Here is a 23555-nt window from a genome sequence, read left to right on the forward strand (position 1 = left end):
AAATACATGAAAATAATTAAATTTATGTATAATGATGTAGTGACTAGTGCAAGGACTACGAGGAGACATGGTAGTAAATTTTCAAAACAATTGGATTTTTTTTTTGTTTTTGGTAGGAAAAACAATTGGATTATACCAAGGTTCAACTTTAAGTTCATATTTATTTGTTTTTATCATAGATGAGTTGACAAGGACACTCAAGATGAGATCCCATTGGTGTATGTTTTGTGCTGATATTGATGGATTAAACATATGTTGAGATACATGTAAAAAATGGATTTATGGACGTCAATCTTGGAATCAAAAGGTTTTGCATAGATAGTAAATAAACAAAGTGAGATGTTGGTTGTGGTGGTTTTGCATGCAAAAGCAATGATCAACAACTAATCAATGGTGGTTCTCAGTAACTTGTAGGGGTTGGGGGTGGGGCAGTGGTGTTTTGGAGTCGATCCTCTGCAACCACCATGGAAATTTATTTGTTAACTATTTCTTGAAATCAATCGAAAATTAAAATAGAAATCATACCAAATCTAAAGTCTAAAATCTGAAGGTTATGTAGCAGCAAGTTACGATATGCACATACGCTTGGACCTTTAGTCTTTCTATTTATTATAATGACCTTGTTGCCCTCCTATGATTGATGTAGAAAAATTAAAATGGTTCCACCTCATTGGTGCGCTCTTCTGTGCTTCTTTTATTACAAGGAACCCTTTCTATTTTTTTTTGTTCGGTAATAGAGCAAGGAACCCTTTGACCAGAGCTATATAAAGGCAATCCGTTCTTCGTAGATTTAAACTTCAATGACGTAGAGTTCCCGCCTTCCCGGCAAATGTTCACTCTCGGTCTGGACTTTGTAAAGCGGAAGAGGGAAGTTGTGTTCTGTGAAGAGTCGACTACTATTCACTGGAAGAAGTGAACTCGGAGATACCAAGTTAGCAACCATGGAGAATACGATTAGGAGTCCAAGCCCTCCCCGGACGTGCATAACAGTGAGAAGAAACCCTCTGCGCAAAGCGAGGGCGACTCCTTCCACCACCGCCGGTGCCGTCCCACATTTATCTTCTTCCGTCCATAGGAATCGGAGGGAGATTGCTCCATTTCGTCTGCCGGAGATCCTCGACGACAATGTCCCTCAAATCGCTTCCGTGGCAGAAGCAGTGGCACCCCCAAATCCACTGGAAGAGGATGACATCTCCGAGAATCTTAAAGTCTTTCTGAGGATTAGGCCTATCGAAATCAGCAAGCTGATCTCGAAGGCTGGCAACAATGCAAGCAGACACAAGATCAAAGAATTATCGCTAAAAAAGGAAACGGTGGCGAAGAATGATAAATCAAAGACGAAGAAGAAGAAGGAAATTTGCTTAGTTGTCAAAGATTCTCGATCTGTGACGCTTTCACCACCGGCGTCCCTTCAGGAATCAAAGCGTACCCAGACGGTTGTTTATGATGGCTTCAGCTACGTCTTTGCGCCTGGTTCTCTTCAGGTGATCATTTTAGGGTTTCTTAATTCACTTTCCCATCAACTGCAGAAACAGAACTGCTCATTTATCCGTTTTCCCCAAAATTCTCCTGTAGGAAGAAGTGTATGGGAAGGTAATGGAGCCTTTGGTTTCGGATTTTCTGCGGGGAAAGAGTGGATTGTTGGCTGCTTTGGGCCCCAGTGGTTCAGGAAAGACGCACACTATCTTTGGATGTCCGAGGGAACCTGGCATCGTGTCTCTTACTCTCAGGAGGCTGTTCGAGAAAAACAGTTCGGAAGAGCTTTCCAGGTTAGATTTCACTCACGTTCACATATCGAGCTGGTTGCAATTTTCTCTTGATTTTGATGAATTTTATTTAAAGAATTTATGTGATAGTCTTCACCAATCCAAGCAAATGGGTTGGCAATTTAATGCTATTAAGTATAGATTGATGGGATTTTCAATTAGACACGAATGATTACCATTAAGAGCCAAATCTCAGATTCCATGTCAGTCATCCCTAGTTGCTTTTTTGTTTGGACTGACTTTGGAAGCAAACCTTTTCTCGGCTAGCTATTTTCGGCATTTGAAAAACATGGCTAAAGCAAAAGGTATTGTATTTTTGAAAAGGACGAAGAGTTGGCCAATGAATTGTCCCTGTTCTCTTCATACGAATAACATTTATTAAGTTTGCAATGAATATCTAGATAATGTTATCTGCGGTGGATGGATTCACAGGTCTTACACTATATCAGTGTTTGAAATATATTCTGAACGAGGAAAAGGGGAGAAAATATTTGATTTGACTTCCGACAGAGCTGATTTGTGCTTGCAGCAATCGGCCATAAAAGGTCTTCGAGAGGTAGTTATTGATTTCTCTATTTCTTCCCCACCCTCCCATATTTAGATATCTTTGTCTCCGTAGAATTACAATATATCTATTTGAGGCCAGTTATGCCTAAAGGTTGTCTGCATGCTTGTTGCAGAATATGGTTTCAGATGTCAAAGAGGCAGAATGTCTCATTGCACGTGCAATGCTGAAACGTGCTACGGCTATCACAAATGCGAATACCCACTCAAGGTGCATATCCTTTATTGATAGAATGCCGTGACTGGTAACCTAATGAAAATTTTATTGAAAAAGCCATTTCTATCCTCTATCGATAATATTTCATGTTATAGCCATCACATTGACAGATTTTTCTTATAAAAACTATTTTAAGTGTTTGCTTCCCTTGGTAATCATTTTGAATGATCGCAAGAACTTCATTCTTTTCTCTCTTCTTGTCTCTTCTTCTGTTCATTTGACTCAAGCCGAATTATAAGGATTGTATTCTGTTGTTCTCAGATCTTCTTCCGCAGAGCCTCCCTCTCCCCCCAAAAAAAGGGGGAAAAACAAAAAGAGAAAAGAAGTCAACTCTTATGACATTCTACTTAAACATATAATGCCCTACATATTCAAATCATTGCAAAAACATGTATTCAGTTACTGGTAAAGGAGTCAATGTTAAGTTTCTGGAAAATTCCGAGTTTTACTTGGATCACAGGTTAATGCCTATGCAACCATCTCAGTCAATTCCCTAGCTCCCTTAGGCATTTTGACCGCTTTTTATTGTTTCTTAATGATTTAAATTGTGGTGATTAGTTTAAGTTTTAATAATTTAGTTAGAAAGATTTTGCTGCTGCTTTTTAAGAACCAGAGATTGTTAGATGATGGCTATTGGTTGGTAACAAGACTTAAAAATGTGATTGTTAGTTCCAAAACTAATTGGGTCTCACATTGGTTTCCAGTGATGGAGTATATAGGTATTCATTCCTAGCCACTGATAGTTGGTCTTGGCTGCCCAAGTTTTGATAGAACAATGTCACCAAAAGAGTCTGGTGGCAACTAGGAAAAGTATCACTCTGAAAACTGAATTTGGAAGTTGTTTTAAAATTCTTAAAATATTCAAATATCATTGAGAAAACCAGGGAGCTCTCCATTGTGGTTTCCGGTTAATAGATTTCTGGTCATCATGACTAACCAGTGATGGGTAGGGACCATAAGTAGCTATTGTTATTATCATCTATGGCTTATCCAATGACTCATGGTTTCACCGTGAGCAATGTCCAGGGCCCAAATCCACTGCTTGGTAAGTCTTTGAAGAAGTCATCTCTGTGTCTCAGCCAAGACAAATCCAAGTAAAAGAATGACCCTAATTTTACTATAGGGGTTTTGTTTGTAAGTTAGTGCATGCATTGGATTCTTCCTGCATGACTACATTGTCTTTTCTGGGAATCATGAAAGCAAGTCTGAGCAAGTCTTCTACGTATCTATTAATTTTGAGGAACCAAAAAACTAATATATAAAATCTAAGTTCAATTCAGTTGAAATGGTTGAAATTCCTTGTGCTATGCACAGCTATAGAAGTTACATGCACAGACAATGTAAGAAAAGGAATTCTCTATGAAGGCCTAAAAGGCTAAAACAATTTTCATGGAACCTGGGTGCAGATTTCTTTATTCTCGTGTGTAAGGAATATGCTTTCACTTCCACTACTACTAGTTTTCATATTTAAAGTTCTGTTAAACATTTTTCAAGGTAATATTTATTTATGAAATTTTCTCATTCTTGCAGTCGATCACAGTGCATTATTAATATTTATACCTTTCTTAAGAAGATCAATGATGGAGAAGCTGAGGTTCAGGAAACTGAGGAAAGTAATGCTGTTTTAACTATTGTGGATCTTGCGGGAGCTGAAAGAGAAAGGAAGACAGGAAATCAGGTTCCCATACTTTGCAGTTGTCATTGGGTTATTTTGTATTATGCGTAAGTGTATAAACCTAGGTTAGACTGTTTTTAGAGATTTTGATATTACTATGCGTAGATGCCATGGTCACTCATACTGGATTGGAACATTCTGATGAATTTTCACACCTATTATATTTTTTTTCTCTGAAATGCTTTTGAAGAGGAATGGTGATAAGATTTCATTGAATGTAAGGATTTATTCGGTGAAAATTTGGAAACATGGAAGTTTTAATGTGATTTTTTTTGGAATTAAAGGACAGAATTGTGATGGAGATGGATTAGTCATCAAGTTTAATTTGAGCTGTCGAGACAATACCCATAACCCATGCCAAAATAGGACAAGCTTGTGCAGGCTTTAGTTAAATTATTATGGTAGATGGAATGGGAAATAAAGGGCACAATGAGATAGTTAAATTGTCAGGGATGTTCTTTATGTCGATAGTGCATTTGTTTTTCACAAACTAAAATAAGTTCTGTAGTTAATGCATTCATAAGTTTCTCTATTTGTATTGCTTACTAACCTGCAAACTAAAAATGCACAGTTCGAGCTATGCTAGTATGGTTATTTCTTTTCAGTTAGGGTTATGAATGATGGCCCTGCAATTAATTTGGTCTTAAAAGATCCTTCTAAATTGCGAGGGGGCAATTCAATACTATATTGTGTGGGGTTACCTCATTGACCTTTTGTGGAAGTTGTTTTGATGCGATGGATCCATCATTTATTGTGATGTGCTATAATTATGCAGGGGGCAAGATTGTTGGAAAGCAATTTCATCAATAACACTTCTATGGTGTTTGGGCTTTGCCTAAGGGTATGTGTTTTATCTATTCTTTTTTTGGTCCTAGCCTTTCTGTGCATTCTTTTGAATTTGGATGATAATAATTATCTTGACAAACATTGTCACCTTCAATTAATGTCATTCTGTTATGTTTCACTAAAATGTATTGTGCAAGATTTATGTTAAGTGACTTTATTCTCATTTCTCTTCCCTGTTTCAGTCATTGCTGGAGCACCAAAAAAACCCAAAGAAGCCATTACAAAAGCACTTCCAAAACTCTGTGGTGATGCTTTCCCTCCATGTAGTTCATATTTCATTGACCTCTATTGTATTGTGTTTCTCAGTTGTAATGTGATTCCAATAAATGATTGAATTTTCCTTTCTATCTTTTCCGTGATTCCTACAAATCTTCTCCTTTGATGTGTTTTGATCTCTTGGATGTTGTCTTTTGAAATCTGAGCCCTTCAATAAAATTTTGACGATTGTTTTTCATTGAACAGTTGACCAGGTATTTGAGAGATTATTTGGAAGGCAAGAGAAGAATGACTCTGGTATGTCTATTTTTTCTTCTGGTAAACTCTAATTTTGGAAACCCCACCCAAAAAAGGGCACAAAAAGGTTGTAGTGATGCAAATCTACTGAATGTGAAACCAATAAGGCATAATTAAATCATGCATCCAACAGATTTTGATACTTGATTGACATGGTCGTTCAACCTGTCCTTTAGATAAGGAATTCCTAGATCTTTCTTTAGGTCGGTAGTTGATGCATAAAGAAACTTTAAGACTGGAATCTATATGAAGGAAAAAGAATTAGATGAAAGTTAATGAAATCCCGAGTCGTGAAACCCCACATTGGGATTGCTATGGGCCCACCCAAGTGCCTAAATTGGATATGTGAGTAACCTGGTACAAATTGGATTCTGATAAAGTAAACCAACAAATAAGGAAATAAGTTAATAATAAAAAAACTAATATCCTATCTGAATCTCCCCCGACTTTGGTTTTTAAGGAAACCGGAAATATCAAACAGATATTTTTCTTTCTTTTTGGCTGCGAAATGCATCAATTCTCCTGGGTGTAATAAAAACTCGTCCTCGAGTTTTGTAGAGTCGAGAAATTAGCTTTGTTTGGTGCACATCCAGCTTGAAACCATAACTAAACTTTGCCAACTCTTGGACATTAGGAATGTAGTCTTCAAGTCATCGAGCTTTCTCTTTGAAGAACTGTGTCGGAATCACAAATTCCATCTTTTCATCTTCACTCATACTATCAGTTTCAAACAGTGACGGTGTATTCAGGGGGTCCTCCACATTTCCTTGCTTTTTTTTTTTTGTGCTTCAGTGGGATGGGGGATGACACTATCTTATTCTTTTAGCCCATTCTAAGGCTGTACTGTGAGTGTCAGAAGTCTGTTTTTATTTTCACTTATTTTTTAATCCGATGCAAAATTGAAATTTCTTTATGCTATATGTGGATGCAATCTCTGTATACTTCTATTATTTTTCTAGTATTTATATACTGCTTTTTGTCTTTAAAACAGCAGAAAAAATGTCTTAGAAGAAATGGTTTTCTAAGACAATCATTTAAAATAGTTGTTGATGAAGTGAGGATTGTTCAAACAACCATCACCTGTTAGCTTAAGGTGGCCATGTTAAGAGGTCTTACAAAAGATTGGAATTGAGGAAACTTTGATTATGTTAAGGTGGTCATGTTGGAATGAAGGAAGAGGCAATGTAGAGAATTTGATGATGTTAGATGCGTTAAAAGTGAGTGTCAAAGAGGTCTGTGAAAGGAAAAAGTACCAAGATCATGCTAGTTATAACATTATCATTTTATAATAGGTTTTCTGCATGATTTTCCCTTTGAATGACGTTAGAGGAGAATTCAATGAGGTTTATGATATTTCCTGTTTGCAGATTTTGACAGCAAAGCCAGGAGAAGATGATTACCTGGATACAGCCAATTTGCTCAGACAGGCCTCTCCTTATATGAAAATCAAGTAGATTTTTATTTTGTTTTATCTTATTTTATATTAGTTCTTTATTTTTTTACAAGTTTCAGGATGCTGAATTTACAACTTTGGTATTATGTTTTTTTTCCCCCCCATCTATTTTTTCTTTTAGGTTTAATGATGTCGAAGAACTATCCCATTTGCTTGGTCAGAAGAGACATGTTCAGACATTATCTAAGATAGAGCAGCCTAAAAGAAGGAAGTTTGGTGATCGGGTTGTTTCTGTGGTATTTTACCATTCTCTTTATGATATGAACTTTTACAGATACTGATTTGGTAGCTCTGTTTTTAATTTAAGCATGTACTAAACTGAACTGCCCAAACCCATGGCTGTTAATGTCTAGGAAATAAAAAAAACCCATTGGGACAGCATGAAAATCCTACAAGATGGCGTATAATGGATGCAACTCTTAGAAGTTCATAGAAAAGGGAAGTGCCTTGTCATTTGCCCTTTGGGTTTCAAACTGCGAATTGTAATCAAACTCGGAATCAATTTTAGGATGTCTAATTTTATTATAGATTATGAAGATTTGTAATGATGCATCTGGTGGTTATCAATCCAGCAAATGATTTCAGTAGCAGTTTGAAATGTTTTTCCACATACTTCTTACAGGTTTTATTAAATAAGGCAGAGAAGCATAAGGTTTGTCTTTGAAATGTTTCTCTTTAGCAGCTTTTGCTTGTTATGCATGTACTTAGATTTTATTGAAATGTCCTTTTGTAGGGTTAGGCCCCATTATAGAACTGATCGCTTATCTGCTAGGACAAAGATTACCCCAATTAGATGGTCACAAGCATTTGACATGTGCATTACTTTTAGAATTATGAAAGAGACACAGGATTATGGAGATCTTATGGTTATGATGATCTGAATAGGTTAATTTTTTTAATCAGTATTGAGAACATCTTCCCTAGACCTTTCATGGTGACACCAGTATTCTTTTTTACTTGAACTCTATAAGTTCAAGTGTTCAACAGCCACCCTCAACCCCCAAAAGTAGAGAACTGTTACAGGGAGTTGGTGATATGCTAATATCTCATGTGATTATGTGAATGCATCTCGAAGAGGAATTTTGTTAACTGAGTGCTGTGACAATTAGAATGATAAATCATATTAAAGGCAAAAGATCTCTCCCTTACCCTGTTCACATGGCCTTTCTCTGTGCTGTGGTTTTCTTCCTTGTGATAGTTGACCCAATTTTTCAAACTTGTCAGACTATCTATGACCGCTTGTAAATCTTAAAGCTAAATTAAATCATTTAGCAAGCCATGTATTGGCATCTCCCCCCTTTATTTTCTACAGTGTAACTGTTTTCAGGAAATGGTTGACTGAAACGTGGCATATAACTTGAGCTTGATGTGGACAATAGATGCACAAAGTTTCAGTTCCACCTAAACTCCCACATGACAAAAGAATAGAGCCCCCCTGTGGACACAGCTATTACATGGCATTCTAATTGATGTTACTATATTATGGTCCGAGGGCATATGGTAACGTGAAGGAGTGAATCAGTAAACCAAAGTATAATTGGTGTTTTTATTGCAGTTGACACACTTGTTTCTTCTACCACAACCTCAATGTCATAGAACCACAAAATGCAAAACTTTCTCACAAGAGATTGTGATGGCAATCACAGACGTAAAAAATGGAACTCAGTAGATACTTATAAGAAAACTAATGTAATCTAAGCCCTTGTCATGCCAACCCTCCTCAGTTATGTCATATCAGATGAAAGAAATGGAAAATAATTCATACAATGCAAGGGCTCGCTGAAGTTTTGCCAAAACCATGTCAAACTGCATCATACTTATAGCTTTCACTCCAATGATTATTGTTGTCTGAAATTGCAATAAGACTGTAGCCCATCACACAAGCTTCTCTAGTTATGGTACTTTTCAACTTAGGAAGTGCCCTTTGTTGGCTTTTAGACTTTCTTTGCATTAAAATTTTAATTTACATATCGAAACTTCATTTTCGGGAAGGGGGGGGGATTTTCCTTAAAAATCCCTTTAAATTTAAAGTTTTTCTTGCAGATTAATGCAGGAGAGGGCGTTGGAGATGACCTATCGATTCTGAAAAAAGGTTGTGCAATATTTAATTGCATCCTTCCAGTATAACTGCTTTGTTTTCTGTCCCTTTCAAGTTTTCTTGATGATATCTTTTATCTAATGTTAACTTCAATGCAGAAATAATTTTAGGGCAACTCCAAGAACCTGAAGACCTCAATGTCTCAGTTTCATCCACGAGACCTCTGAAGATGGAGTGCAGCGAGTGTAATTTGCTAAAGGAAGAGTACCGTATTGAACTTGCCCACAGAGAGAGAAATGATCAGATCATGCGGAGTTTCTCTAAGGCCCTATGGGATGTCTTAAAACAATATAAGAAAAAATTCGAGGTAATATCATAATTAAGTGTGCCATTTAGCTCATGCCTTTTAATTTGACTACTGGGGGAATTTTTACTTAAATATCTATGATGCCTAGATATGGCGTACCTGTAAATCTTAATAGAGAAGTATTATTCCAACAAAACAATTACGTAACATTTGATCTGCAACAGGCATCAGAAACTGAGGTCCATAGTCTGAAAGAAGGTTTACAGAAAGAAAAGTTTCGAAATTCAGAACTGGAAAAGGAATTGAAAGATATGAAGCCTTGTCATTCATGGTGTAGACAAAATTCAACAGAGGCATCCACGCTTAAATTGTGTATGGATACGGGCTTTAATACCACTGGGTGTTTGCAACTGGAGCAACATGAATCGAATAACATTCATGAGGTTTGCAAAGAAAATTTCACCCCAATCATGTTCATGGTTCTGGATATTGTTTGAATAATAATTGAATCTTGTATAGAGTGAGAGATCCATTGGCTAAATCTTCTTTGATATCTGTGTGATGTAGCTCTGTGAAATATATCTATATTTGAAATTCCCCCCCTCCCCCAATTGTTAGGTACATGCAGAAGTTTGTGCTGCAAAGCCAGAGGTTCTAGAATGCAGCAACACTTCAAATTTATGTGATGTTGTACCTAAGAGCCTGGAAATGTCCCTTCAGGTTGGTTTGTCTTTAATTCACCCCAGTCATGGTTCTAACTATTGTTTGAATAATAATTGGATCTTGTATAGAGTGAGATCCATTGGCTAAATCTTCTTTGATATCTGTGTGATGTAACTCTGTGAAATATATCTATACTTGAAATTTCCCCCTTCCCCCAATTGTTAGGTACATGCAGAAGTTTGTGCTCCCAAGCCAGAGGTTCTAGAATGCAGCAGCACTTCAAATTTATGTGATGTTGTTGTATCTAAGAGCCTGAAAATGTCTCTTCAGGTTGGTTGTTCTGTCTGTGTTTGTAAATTTTACTGCTGGTTTTATAGTTTTATCTGTGGTCTTAATTTCTTTTACTGCAGTTTTCCTGTATGCTAAAAGCATATTTCTCAAGGCATCTCTGTTATCATATGTGTATAGGCACCAAGAGTTGATGTAGTCAAATACGCGGGGGGGGGGGGGGGAGGGGATGAGGGGAAAGCAGAGGAAGAAGAAGAAATCGGAAAGAAGAGAAAAAGGAGGGATGGAAGAAGAAAATGTACCTATGAAGTGGCATACATACCTGGACTGGGCAAATTTTTTGTTGAAATGTGGCGCTTATCTTGCCCTTGCCTAGCTATTAGCTAAGGCACCTTGTCACCACTGATGTGAGAGAGAGAGAGAGAGAGAGAGAGAGACAGACTCAAGCCTGTAAGAGAATAGAGAAAACGAGAGAGAAGAGAGATTGCAAGGGATGGAGAGAAAGGGAGATTTGTGATTAGGTCAAAATAGACCCACACGGCTCCTGTTAATACATTAATATATGGAAGCCCTAATGCATGCAAAACGGCGACCGCCAGAGTTGGGGAAGAGAGAACAGTACTTCCCTAGCTAATAACTCCAACAATCACCGTGGCTTGCCTTTGTGCCATAACAACTATGCAAAAATTCTCATGCTGTAGTTGTTGATTCACACTTTACTATTGAAGGTGATATGATGGAGGACTATATCCAAGTTCAGGTTTCAAGAATTGCTGTTTAGTTTATGAATTCACAACTGTTTGTTGTTGAGGACATTATCAGTTGAGTACAAAAGTTCTAATGTGGCTGTTGTCCGGTGTACAAATCAGGAAAGCCATAGCACTCCTAAGAAGGAAAATAATGGTGAATATTCAGAAGAGCAGGAAAACTTAGAAGTCAAGGACAGTTGTTCTGATGCAGATATAACAGGTGATGTTCAGGAAATTTATTTTGTACATTATCTTTTCCATCCAGATATGATCTTTGAGAGTAATATGTTATATGGTTTATCCCTATGACTGGTAATGCTATGCCCATTGATTATCAACTTAATTTATTAACAGTAAGTCAGTGACAGGTTTGAGCGATTCAGGGTCAATGGTTGGCACCTCTCAGTCTCAGGCCCTGGTTGGAAATGATAACTCTACACCAATGGAGCAGAAAGAATTGCTTGGTGAAGGGGAAAAGGTTGATATTTTGAAGTTCTAAATTAGCATGATATCATTATCTTTAATATAGTCTCCTGCAAATGCATTTCTCTATTATGAATTGCGGTATATTGTTTATTGAAGTCCTATACATGGAAATTTAGCGGAAGATGTATCAGTGACATAATCTACTTTAGTCATAGATTTGTGGAGTTAAGTGCAAGACCCGCAAACTTCTAATAGCATGCATGGTATCCTCGTAAGTCATAAATGCCCTACAATTGGGACCAACTGAGAAAGCAGTTCTTAACACTCCTAGGGTGGATTTCTTGAAGACAAAATGGTCAAAACTGGTTGAACTTTAGGTGGAGTTACACTGGAAGATATTTTGGTTCAATAAATTACAAAGGTCTAAGAAAGGCTTCGATTATGCTGAATTGCTTTTGGCTAAAATAGGGATCCACTTTAGATTCTATCTTTTCTTTTTGTTAATTTCTGCTTTTGTGTTGATGTTTTTAGCTTGGGAATCTTGGTTTTATAATTTTTGCTTGTGAGCAAGTTCAAATTTGGTCAATTGTCTTTCTGGTTCTTGTTTTGACATTTTTTTTAAGTCCATTCTCAACTAGGAGTCCTTCTTAGAAAAGTAACTGGATAGACCAGATTCCTTATAAATTCATTCCAATCTCTTATACATTTTTCTCATTTGAATTTAGGTAAGGAAAATTGTAACAACTGTTGCTGTCCGTGAGAAGATTCCCTAACCAATGATGTATAATGTTTAACAGTGCTACTTGTGATACATAGGGGTTAGAATACTTCTACAATTTGATATCTTTTAGTCTTTTACTTCATAGTTTATTTGATTTTATTGGTGAATGTTGAAAGTATTCAGTTGAGAACCAGGGAATTGGAGAATGATTTGGCTTGTCGAATATGATAGTGGCCACTCTAATTTATAATGTAGATTTGTTGTACAATGGGTGTCAAATATGGAAGGCCGTGCAACCCCATATGGAGTACAAGGCTAGGTAGTACACATACACACGTACACGATATGCAAGACTTATCCTATCCTTAGCACTTCCCCTCATGTTGGTGCATATATATATATATATATATATCCCTTATTCCTAACTTGCATACAATAGGATGAAATACCTTATAAGTTACAAGTTAAACCTTTTGTAAAAACATCAACTAATTGATTTTTAGATGTGACAAACGGAATACAAATAGAGCCTTGTTCAAGCTTCTCTTGGATGAAGTGTTTGTCGTTCTCAATATGCTTAGTTCTGTCATGTTGAACTGGGTAATGAGCTAAACTGATTGCCACCTTGTTATCACAGTAGAGGTTCACAGGTTCTTCAGATGCCACCCCCAGATCACTGTGTAATACTCCATTTAAGGTTCCACACTCATTGAGCCATTGCTTGGTGGCACTTCTGCATTAGATCTAGATACCCCTAGTTGCTTCTTGCTTTTCCAGCAAACCAGATTTCCTCCCAGCAAAGTACAATATTTGGAGGCAGATCGTTGATTATCAAAAGTGCCCAACCAGCATCAGTGAAAGCTTCCAGTTATAGGTTGCCACTAATTAGAGAATAAAATTTCCTTTCCAAGAGCAAATTTCAGGCATCTCAGAATCCGGTGTATTGCTTCGAGATGTGCAGTCCGTGTATCATGTAGAAATCGCCAACTACCCCTACAACATAGGCAATATCTGGTCTTGTATCCGGTCACTACCTTTACTGCTCAGTTAATGGTCGATCTCAGTAGGGAAATTCGTAGGTTTACACCCAAGCATACCAGTTTCACTAAGAAGGTCAAGGACATATTTTCATAGGGAAATAAAGATACCGTTGTTGGATCTTGCTACCTCCATTCCCAAGAAGTATTTTAGAGGTTCCAAATCCTTTATCTCGAACTCCTTAGCCAACTTAGCTTCCAAATAGGATATTTTCTTCATCATCATTTTTAATTACTACTATATCATATGCAATAAATGCAATAACCTTACTATCTTTTTGCTTTATGAGCAATATGATCAACATGACTTTACCTGTATCAAAACTTCTGCATTGCTTTTGGTAACCTTACTATCTTTTTTTGCTTTATGAGCAATATGATCAACTTTGCACACCTTACTGGTTGTAGAAGGTGAGGAGAAGCTTGGAGTGATATCCATGTAAACCTCCTCTTGAGGACCTCTATGGAGAAAGTTTAACATCCAGCTATTGGAGGAGGCTTCATCCAAGATTTGCCACACATGATAGCAGTGTTCGAGCCGAGTTCATCTTTGCTATAGGGGCTGATGTATCCTAATAGTTGATATTGTAAGTCTAAAGCCTTTAGCAACCAACCTGGCTTTGTACCTTTCAATATTACCATCTACTTTCTATTTTGCGGTGAAGAACCATTTATCCCATTGGTCTTTTCCATGCCGGAAGAGAAACAAGTTCCCAAGTGTCATTTTTCTCAGAGCCTGCATTTCTTCTGTCGTTGTTTCATTCCATTCAAGATCAGAGATAGCTTTTTTCTAGCCCTGCGGAATAGAAATGGAGGACAGAGACGAAACAAAGGCATGATAGGATGGGGATAAAGATTGATAGGAAACAAAGTTAGAAATAGAGTGTCGAGTAGCCGCTCTTACACCTTTCCTAGCGGCAATAGGAACATCAATATCAAAGGAAGGATTACCTGAAGCCTGGGATGGAGGTGAATTTGGAAGTTTTGATTGACATGGTAGGTCGGTAGTGGGCTGCCATGTTTGAGTATTCCGCCGTGAGTATGTAAGCAAGTTTGGTTTTGTCAGTTTCAGTATTGGAGTGTCAACACTCTCAACCTTAATTCAATTTGCTTCTGTCCTCCCCCCTCCAATACGAACAATGTCAATGACGAAAGAATTAGAAGGAATCTCAACCACAACACTTTCCCCTGAAGAGATGACTAGAAATAGGTCTCAGATTCATGAATAGTGACATCCATGGTCATAAAGGAGGGTGATAACACGTGTATCCTTTCTAAGAAGCTGAATTTCCAAAGAATGTACAACGAAAAGCTCGTAGATTAAGCTTAGATCTAGAGGGGTAAAGTTGTGAGTAAAACAAACACAACCAAACACCCCTGGAGGTAGGGGTGTTAATCGGTCGGTCCGGGGCCTAATCGGTCCCCACTACTTTAAGATCCCGCACCATGACCGGCCCATTTAAGTAATCAGCCCTCATAGGGTAGGCATGGTCCTATTTATCAACGGTCGATCGGGTACCGGTCTATAATTGCGATCGTACTAAGCGGGCTAAACATGCCTATAAATGGGGTCATACTAAATGGGCTACAATCGGACTATGCAAGTTTCGTTCATATAGTTCTTAATGAGATTCAAGTCTTTGGGATGAAACATGAACTTAATTGTGAGAATGATACTCACTAGGCTGACAGCTAAATAAGTAAATCTCAATACATTTGGAGCTCTATGGGCCTCAATTTCAATGGACATACATATGATGGCATTTCGAACAATATAAATTGCCTTGATTATGTGGTCCGTTTATAGTGTATTAATATTCAATTATCAATTCGATGTTTTTACTCGGCCCATAGTCCTTTATATATAGCTTACGTAATGCAACAAGATAAATTAATTAAGGAGATTAAGAAAGGGTGTATTTGGGATAAATAAGGGGTTTAAGTGGTAATTGGGGAAAACAAACTGTTCATAAATGGGCTTAAATGTGTCAGTCCTTAAACATGTCGGGCTCGGTTGGGCTCCCGTCGGTCCATTAGCTAACATGTCGGGCCAGTTTTGGGCTTTCACTGGTCAGGATAGGTCGGTCCTACAGGTGCGGACTTAGAATTAAGACCCCTAGCTGGAGGAAGATGAGAGGAAAGGGATGGGTCCGAAAGGAGGGTAACAGGGGTTTGAAAATCAAGAACATTGGAAGGTAGTCTAGTGATAAGATAGGCCATACTGAGGACAACATCCCCCCGGTAGAACTTTGGAATAACAACAACAACAAACTCAGAACTTAGGAACATGCATGGTAAATAAAAAAAGAGCGAGTAACCACTAGAAGATGGCGATTCTTCCGCTATAGTATACCATTCTGTTCTGGGGTACGAACACGCTGTTTAGTTATGAACTTATGATACCATGCTCATCTAGATATTGGTGTAAGCTGTTGTCAATATATTTGGTACCATTATCAGTGCGTATAAATGTGAAGGCCAGTCGATGGTGGAGGCGTGAGGTCAACGGGATAAGGCGGTGATCAGCCGGTCAGGTGTGGCCCGACATACCTTGAGGCATATTCAGTCAACCAGGCTTTAACAGGGATGCCGAAGCTTTGGTTGCTTCAGATGGTGATCCTATTGAAAGTGGATTGAAAAAAATACCCAAGGTATTAGGCTTTGATACAAAGCTGCGAACCAGAGGATTGGAAAATGATTTTGCTTGTCTCATATGACAGAGGTCACTCTTGTTTATAATGTAGATTTACAGTACAAAGGGTGTCAAATACAGAAGGTAATACAACTCCATATGGAGTACAAGGCTAGGTAGTACACGTACACACGTGACACGTCCAGGATGTGGCATACTTAACCTATCCTTAACATATTTGGATGCCTTAAGTTACCCTAAGTCATGTATTTGATGTACATATACCTGCATTTTCATTTGAAGTACTTTTGAGGGATATTTCAACCCATTGCTCTTAAAAAAGAAACAATGAGAAACACCAAAACTTTGGTTTATTCTGGCAAAATCTTCTATTGGGAGTATGGTTTAAATCTTGATATTGGTAGCCCGCTCCAGATCATCAAACAACCAGCTTGGTAATCAGTGGAATGATTTATCTTCGGATTCTGATCTTTAAATACTGTCAGTCGGAAGTATACAAGTTCTTCAGTCTAGATGTATTTTTGTTCTTATCCCGTCATTGCTTGAAGTTCCAAAAATATTTCATCATTTACTTGGATGTCTATGAATCTTCATTACTTTTATGGATGTCCATGCCTTGACACATGACATAAAGATATTATTGGAAACATCATACTTCCTCTGATTCTTGATAGAGACAGCTGTAATATACTTTTGGTACCTAGAGTAGCTTCTACCTTTGCTTACTGATGCACATCGTGCCCTTGATTGCCTAAAATGATTTAGTACCCATACATTATAAAGGAAGGACATGGATTATATAATTGAATACTCGAAAACAAATGTATCTTCTAGTGTAAGATAAAGAACTTTATCTGCCATCTGTTGTTATCTGGTTATTTATTTTGTTTTTTTCCCATCTACAGATTCCAAAGAGTGAAGTGAAACATTTTCCTAACAGACCTTTGGATGGGGAGAAACCACGGAGGTAAGTATGTGGCTTATGCTTGATTGATGGTCAATTGCTGGTTTTGTGGTGCAAATGCACTGGCTAGATAACTGGTTGTTTTGGGTTTATAATCTTGGACCACGATATATTTCAGTTTTACTTCTAGATTCATGAACCAAATTGCCTGATGATGCTAATCTAGTTTGTACTGGTTACCAGGAGACTGGGGCCTCCACCTTCCTCGTTATTGAAGGATGTCAGTAATTTCGATTTGCAAGATGATGACAAACGAAAGGTGAGGCATCTTTTTTCTTCTTGATCATTTGTGAATCTACTCTTTTACTTGTAGTGACCAGTATCCTCCTTGGTAATGTTCTGGCATAATTTCTCTAATTCCTGGTATAGCTTGCCAGACCAAGGTGATTCCGATTCTCAGGCAGTAGGAGTAGTCAATATGTCAACTTGACCAAGGCAACTTGGCAAGTTGAATGAGCTCCACGTTAGAGCGAGTCTAACAAAACAACAAAATTTGATGTTGTGGTGATTTGAACCTTGGCCTTCTTCAAAGTAGTAGACTCATATCCCACTCCACCAACTTCCTTTGTTATTACTGTGGTACGAGATTCAATATTTTAGTAAGAAACAACTCCAATGAAAAAAGCAGCAATGAAAGGAACTTGAGACCTAGACATTGTTAAGTTCTGCTATGAAAAAAAATACTTCGTTGCTCCATTGTACAAACAATCAACTATATTATTAACTATTTAAAAACAGGGTAAAAGATTTTCACAACGCCAGTTTAATTTCGAAATTGCATGCGGGCACCCCTCATAAGACTCAGGTTAGTTGACTAAGAAATTTGACTTGACAAGCTATGATTCCTGGAAGTGGTTCGGAGCAGTGTATTTAATGATCGTTGGACTGGACAGAACCACCGGCTTTGGAATGATCATTGCTATTAGCGTGGTGGTGGCCTGAAATACTAGTCAACTGACTTCTTATCTGAATTGGCCAATTGTATAGTTTGGACAATTGGACCACCCATCCATGAACAGAGTGATGTTAATGTCACTTTATTCGGATGTCTTGTATCTGTCATGACTTGCAGCATCAGTAGGGGAAGAGCTTTTAATTGGGTTCAAAATGACAAGTAATGAATACCACTAGATTTCTCCATTGCTCGAAAGCCTACACACACTGCACCAATTATTGTGAAATAAAAGGACATTTATATTACACGCCAAAAGGTATTTTGAATTGGCAGGTCGAGAGATGTATCTCTTGACTGGTGTCATTGGACAGTACTCCTCCATCTCTCCAATTCTGCTAGTCTTCCCCCCGCAACTCCAGTGATATATCCAGCAACTCATTGATATTGGGTTTGATTTAATGTTTTAGGGTCTAGATTTCTTAGGCTACGGTTTAAAATTTGAGAAACGTTTTTGGAATATGATTTCTACATTTTTACGGTGTAAATTCCCCCTCCCCAAAAGAGGGTGGGGGGGGAGGAGAAAAAAAATCGGCATTCCATATGCTTTATGGGTTGTCTATCTTTATGTTTGCAGCTTCCTGTAACTAATGGCGAAGTGTATGGGCCAAATTTTTGTGAGGCCATTCAAGTTTAATACAGTTCTTCTACTTGGATTATTAGTTTTTATCATCGGACTGTTCTATTTTAGCTCATGTGTTCCATTGATGATGTTTCCAACCAATTGATTTGGATTGATGAGCTGGTGTCATGCACTTTATCAAGTTCATTACCTGCTTGGGTCTGATTCCTTGTGATTGTTATGGTTTCTTGGTGCAAACCTCTCTAAGACAACCAACTTTGGTGGTATGTGATTTCGTTGTCCAAAAGAGAAGCATTTGCCAAGCTTTCCCTTATCTTCATTGTTAAGCAGATGTATCTTAAGCTCTGTTGTGTAGCCTTTTTTCTTTGGGTAGGGTTGCATAAAGTATAACCAGTGCGAAAGGAGTTAACTGCCCTTTGAATGACAGGGAAGCAGAGGTAGAAGGAAATCTATGGCAGGGGAAAGATCACTGACGCAAGGCAGCATCTCTCTGTTGAAATTGCTGGGCAACTATCGCCATCTTTAGTAACAACTTTTGAAGTGTACAGAATGGTTTTTTACTTCACACTGCAAAGCTCTCTAAGACAACCAAATTTGGTGGATCGTGATTTTGTTTTCCGAAAGAGAAGTGTTTGCCAAGCTTTTCCTTGTTCTTCATTGTTAAACAGATGTATCTTACGCTCTGTTGTATAGCCATTTTTCTCTGTAAGTTGGGGTTGCATACAGTGTAACCAGTGACAAAGGAGTTAACTGCCCTTTGGATGACAGGGAAGCAGAGGTGCAAGAGAATCAATGGCAGAGGAAAGAGCACTTACACGGCAGCATTTCTCTGTTGAAACTGTAGGGCAACTACCGCCATATTTAGTATTACCTTAAGTATATTCCTTGTGTTTAATGTTTTAGCTTTCTTGTTTTCTTCTATGGTGTTTTACTGGGCAGCTTAGAAATTTGGAGGAAGCCATATATGGCTAAAGATTAGAGGTATTGGCCAAGTAACTGATCTTTTTGTGGTGTACTGGCTAGGTAACAAACTGAGCATACTGAATGGATGCTGTGAATATGGCAATGTTAACAAAAACCATATCTGTTTCAATGATAGTGAAAATAATTTTTCCATACTGTTTTATGTTGGCTAATCTGACTGGTATAGCATCATATATGGTTTTAACACTGACAGGGTAGCTGTAGGTTTTATCAGACTACAGAAAAAAAAACTTCCAGTAGCTTTTTTTTATATAAGGACCATCTGAATTAAGGGTGTCAACCGCTCGGCCCGGGCTAGTTTTGGTCGAGCCTAATCAGTCCCCTTCCAATCCCCACACTTTTTTGATCTTGCATTGTGATTGCCTTTGTTAAGCATTCGATCCTCGTAGGCTAAGCATGGTCCCATTTATAAATGATTGGTCGGATACTGTCCTATAAACAGTCAACCGTTAATATGGTTAAATGGGCATTAGGTGAGCTATTGAGTCATTGATCTTTAAATGGTTCTTAAACATATTATTATTAATTAATTGTATGAATTGTCAATGGCTTGTATTATCAAGATAATAGTCCAGGTATAGAGCTTAATGATGTACAAATTGACCACTCGACTAATTCAAATGGTTCTTATAAAAAAAAAAACTAATTTAAACGGGCTCGATGATGATAAAGGTTTGGATTGATCTTATGGCAACGCATTTTTGGTACAGGTGTCTGCTTCTTACACTCATAAAAGTCATTAAATTTATGTACAACAATTGCAAGTTAGAACAGTAAGGCTTAATCAAGCACTTTAGGGAGTGGGCTTAATCGGGTTCATAAGCGATTGGTACTGGTCAGATGCCCGACGTGTAGGACCCTTGCATCGGGAATGACTGAATACTATTTTGACCAGCCTTGAGCCCAGCACATTGAACCAATGGCCTCAGTCGGTTTTGGGTTTTTCTTGGTTGAGTTAATAGATCTTGCAATGTTCAAGAAATGGTTCGATACCTTGCCTCTTTTGGGTTATACGTGTACGGATGGTCAAAAAACACATATTTCAGACATTAACAATTGAAGAGTTTCTCGAGATCTTTGATTTGATATATGATTCGACCCATATTGCTTAATATCACTGATCACTTTGAGTGAACTTTTACTAGTCTAATCATCTCAAATACTCATTTGATATCTCTTGTATATCATTAGTATAGGAAATAGCAATATAGTACTGTTAGAAGGGCCTCTCCAACTAATAGTTTAAGTTTTTGGGTTTAATCTGAAACTATGGGCTTTCATTATTTGTTATTTCTTTTGGGGTTTCCTTAATAATGAGTCTCTTGGATTTAAGAGAGGGCATAAGAGAAGAGTGGGTTTCACTAGAGTTTGAGAAGAAGGTTACGGTTGTGCGGGTACAAAAGAGAAGTCGGTTTCTCTTCGATTTAAACGGTTATTTATCTCATCATCTTAGCTCAATTTGACCTACTTAGAGTCTAGAGGTGCAACCGGAGTAGGTTGGTTGAGTTTTTCATATTCAGCCCAACCCTAGGTCCCCAAACTCAGCCCAGAACCAGCCCAACCCAAGGTCAGGTTGGGATATCTCTGTCCACGCCCAGCCCAGCTTGGCCCTGATAAATTTTGGTTGGATCGGTTTGGCCTTAATTGACCCGGATAGCCACTATGTGTGATGTAATTATGTATAATTATATATGTAATATATATAATTAAATATTTATATCTATACGTCGAGCTTGGTCGGGTCAGGATTAACCAAGGCCTCGACTGGCTCAACCTTATGGATTGAAAAGCCCAGTCTAATTTTGTCAGGATCTGGATAAGCTTTGCCAGGATTGGGGTCAGGTTCGTTTGGGCCAAACTTGCATCCCTAATTGGACATTCTACAATGCAACCCATGCCGACACCCTCAGATTTGGGCTTTGAGCACTTCAATGGGTATTAGCTCAATGGCAACGGAAACTAATTTCTTACATCTTCTCTCGAGGGCATGGCTTAAGGAATTGATATCAGGTTGACCAATTCGTATCGGTATTGGTGGAGGCCGATACAATACTGATCCAGGGGCTTTAAGCAAGGGAAAGAATGTAAATAAAATAAAATATTATTAAAATTTAGGGGTAAAATGGTTCAATATGGACCAGTATCTGCCGAGACCGATACCAATTACTAAAACCCTGCCCCAGGGTGAGGCAATAGAGCCCTTCCACTGTCACTGCAAATAGAAAGACACTATAGGACATCAGCGGTGCATTGTTTCTTGGACTGTAGAGAGCTCGTTGTGACTCTGAGCTCAGGGTAGGCCAGGTCATCTGGTTGGACCAATTTCAACCCAAACCAGCACTATATATCTTTTGAGCTTGAACAGGAATGATTAGGCTTCGGGCTGGCCCATACATGGGTTTAGTTGGGCTGGGTTAGGCATGGGTATTTGTTGTTGGAACTCAATAAATAGTAGCACTACCAGACGTATCCTGAAGAGAATTCTAGCGCTATGATGGGTTTCATTTTTTTTTTTTTCTTTGTGTAAGAGTACCGTGGTCTCTTGAAATTTAATATGGGGAAGTGTTCTCAATCGGGGAGCATGGCTCTGTGCATGTTGGGGGCCAATGGGAGAGTGCACAGAAGAATCAAGTAGAGCGTCATTTGCACATTTCAAGGAGAGGCAGGACAGTTATTTCATCCCCATGTGTCTGGGCGCAGCCGTGTTGGGTGCACACTCCCGAACAAAGTTCTTTTTTCTTTTTAATATTTTGCATTTTTGGCTTAAGAGAGCACTGGAGGTGGGGATCGTTTTGGTTTTTGTAAAGGAAACTTTTTACTGTTACTTACCTGACTCGTATACTTCAATGTATGGTTAGGTGACGATATGTGTCCTTTTATTTTCATAAATATCTTTTGGGATAAAGAAAACTGCTTGATCGTGTAGCTCTTAAACCTAGACATAGAAGCACACGAAATTATCATCTCATCCCCCTATGAAATACAAAATCCCATCTATGTTGATGCCTCTGTGTGCGCTCTCATTGGCCCCCATGTTAGTGTAGGCTACACGATGTCAAGAGATGGAACACATGTCATCACCTAGCTGTACGTAAACTGTACACATACAAGACTACAAATAGGTGATTTGGGTTTATTGAGTTTTTTTGTTTCTAAAAATTCGAAAGTGAGCTTTCAGATTAGCAAAGGACTAAGCCAATGAGTGTCAACGTGATAGAATCTTTCTTGTTTCCCGCCTATAGGCTAGTGAACTTGCTACGCTTTGTGCGTGCATGCACGTGCGTGCTCGTGTGTGTAATTTGACATCTGTCTGCCTATTCAACCAATTCCTTAGATATCCAATGGTTGGATTTATCATATCACTCTTCGACATGACAAAATTAGATGTTATCCATTAAGAGATTTCATTCTAAACAGGCATATTGAAATTTTTTTTCCTAGTTCAGGCTTAATTTTTACTCCCTCCGGCTAAATGGTTCTAGAAAGGGAGTCTTGAACTAAAAAAGTTAAGTTCCGGAGGAGATACGAAGATATACAAGGACTGCGGTGATCTTGGTAGGGAGATCTTTGCTTTGAGAAATTGTCATAGATAATAGTTTCCATTATGAATCTCCAAATGATGAAGATCGGTTAGAGTTTTCCTGATCCAAAATGAGGGGGATTGGTTGCTCGTTATGCTCTTCAAATTCATATAAGAAGGGAAATTTCAGATCTGGGAGAGTTTGTTTGGAAGGAGATTCCTTGTCGACAATCTAAAAGATGCTTTTCAAACTTCCCTTGAAACTTTTGATTCCTGTTGTAGATTCTCAAATTCCTTATGTTGGAATCTTTCACATATGGTTGCCTATTTTGGCCTTTCTTGTTTGTGGAATCAGTTCCTTCCCACTGTCTTGACTGTCTTCCATTGAATTTGTCTTGGATGCTGAGAAGATACCATAAATTCAAGGATCTTGGGAAAAATGAGAAATTTTTGGGTGCTAAAAAACACGGTGTAGGAAAAGTATACCCATATAGGGACATAAATGTCTACTTCTATTGGATAGGGTTGATATTTGATAATACCCCTGTATTCTTCCCCGATACTCTATGGACATCATCAGATGATCAAGAGATTCTCTCGGACCGTGGCTGAAGGAAAATCGTAGAAATTCACTTG

The 23555-nt window shown here is 38.1% G+C and overlaps 1 protein-coding gene across 1 annotated transcript; it reads left to right on the forward strand.

The window, feature by feature from the left end:
* The first annotated feature begins 788 nt into the window (after positions 1-788).
* Positions 789-18990, forward strand: LOC122658949 (kinesin-like protein KIN-6). Its single transcript, XM_043854117.1, has 21 exons — positions 789-1484; positions 1576-1769; positions 2199-2322; positions 2447-2541; positions 4078-4225; positions 4998-5063; positions 5251-5313; positions 5531-5581; positions 6949-7031; positions 7156-7270; positions 9078-9126; positions 9231-9439; positions 9604-9822; positions 9998-10099; positions 10268-10372; positions 10453-10459; positions 11153-11299; positions 11448-11557; positions 16822-16883; positions 17064-17139; positions 18843-18990. The coding sequence occupies exons 1-21, from the start codon at positions 942-944 to the stop codon at positions 18939-18941; spliced, it is 2667 nt and encodes an 888-aa protein (XP_043710052.1). The 5' UTR covers positions 789-941; the 3' UTR covers positions 18942-18990.
* The last annotated feature ends 4565 nt before the right edge of the window (positions 18991-23555 follow it).

The sequence above is a fragment of the Telopea speciosissima genome, chromosome 4 (genome assembly GCF_018873765.1).
Source record: "Telopea speciosissima isolate NSW1024214 ecotype Mountain lineage chromosome 4, Tspe_v1, whole genome shotgun sequence".
Classification (NCBI taxonomy): Eukaryota; Viridiplantae; Streptophyta; class Magnoliopsida; order Proteales; family Proteaceae; genus Telopea; species Telopea speciosissima.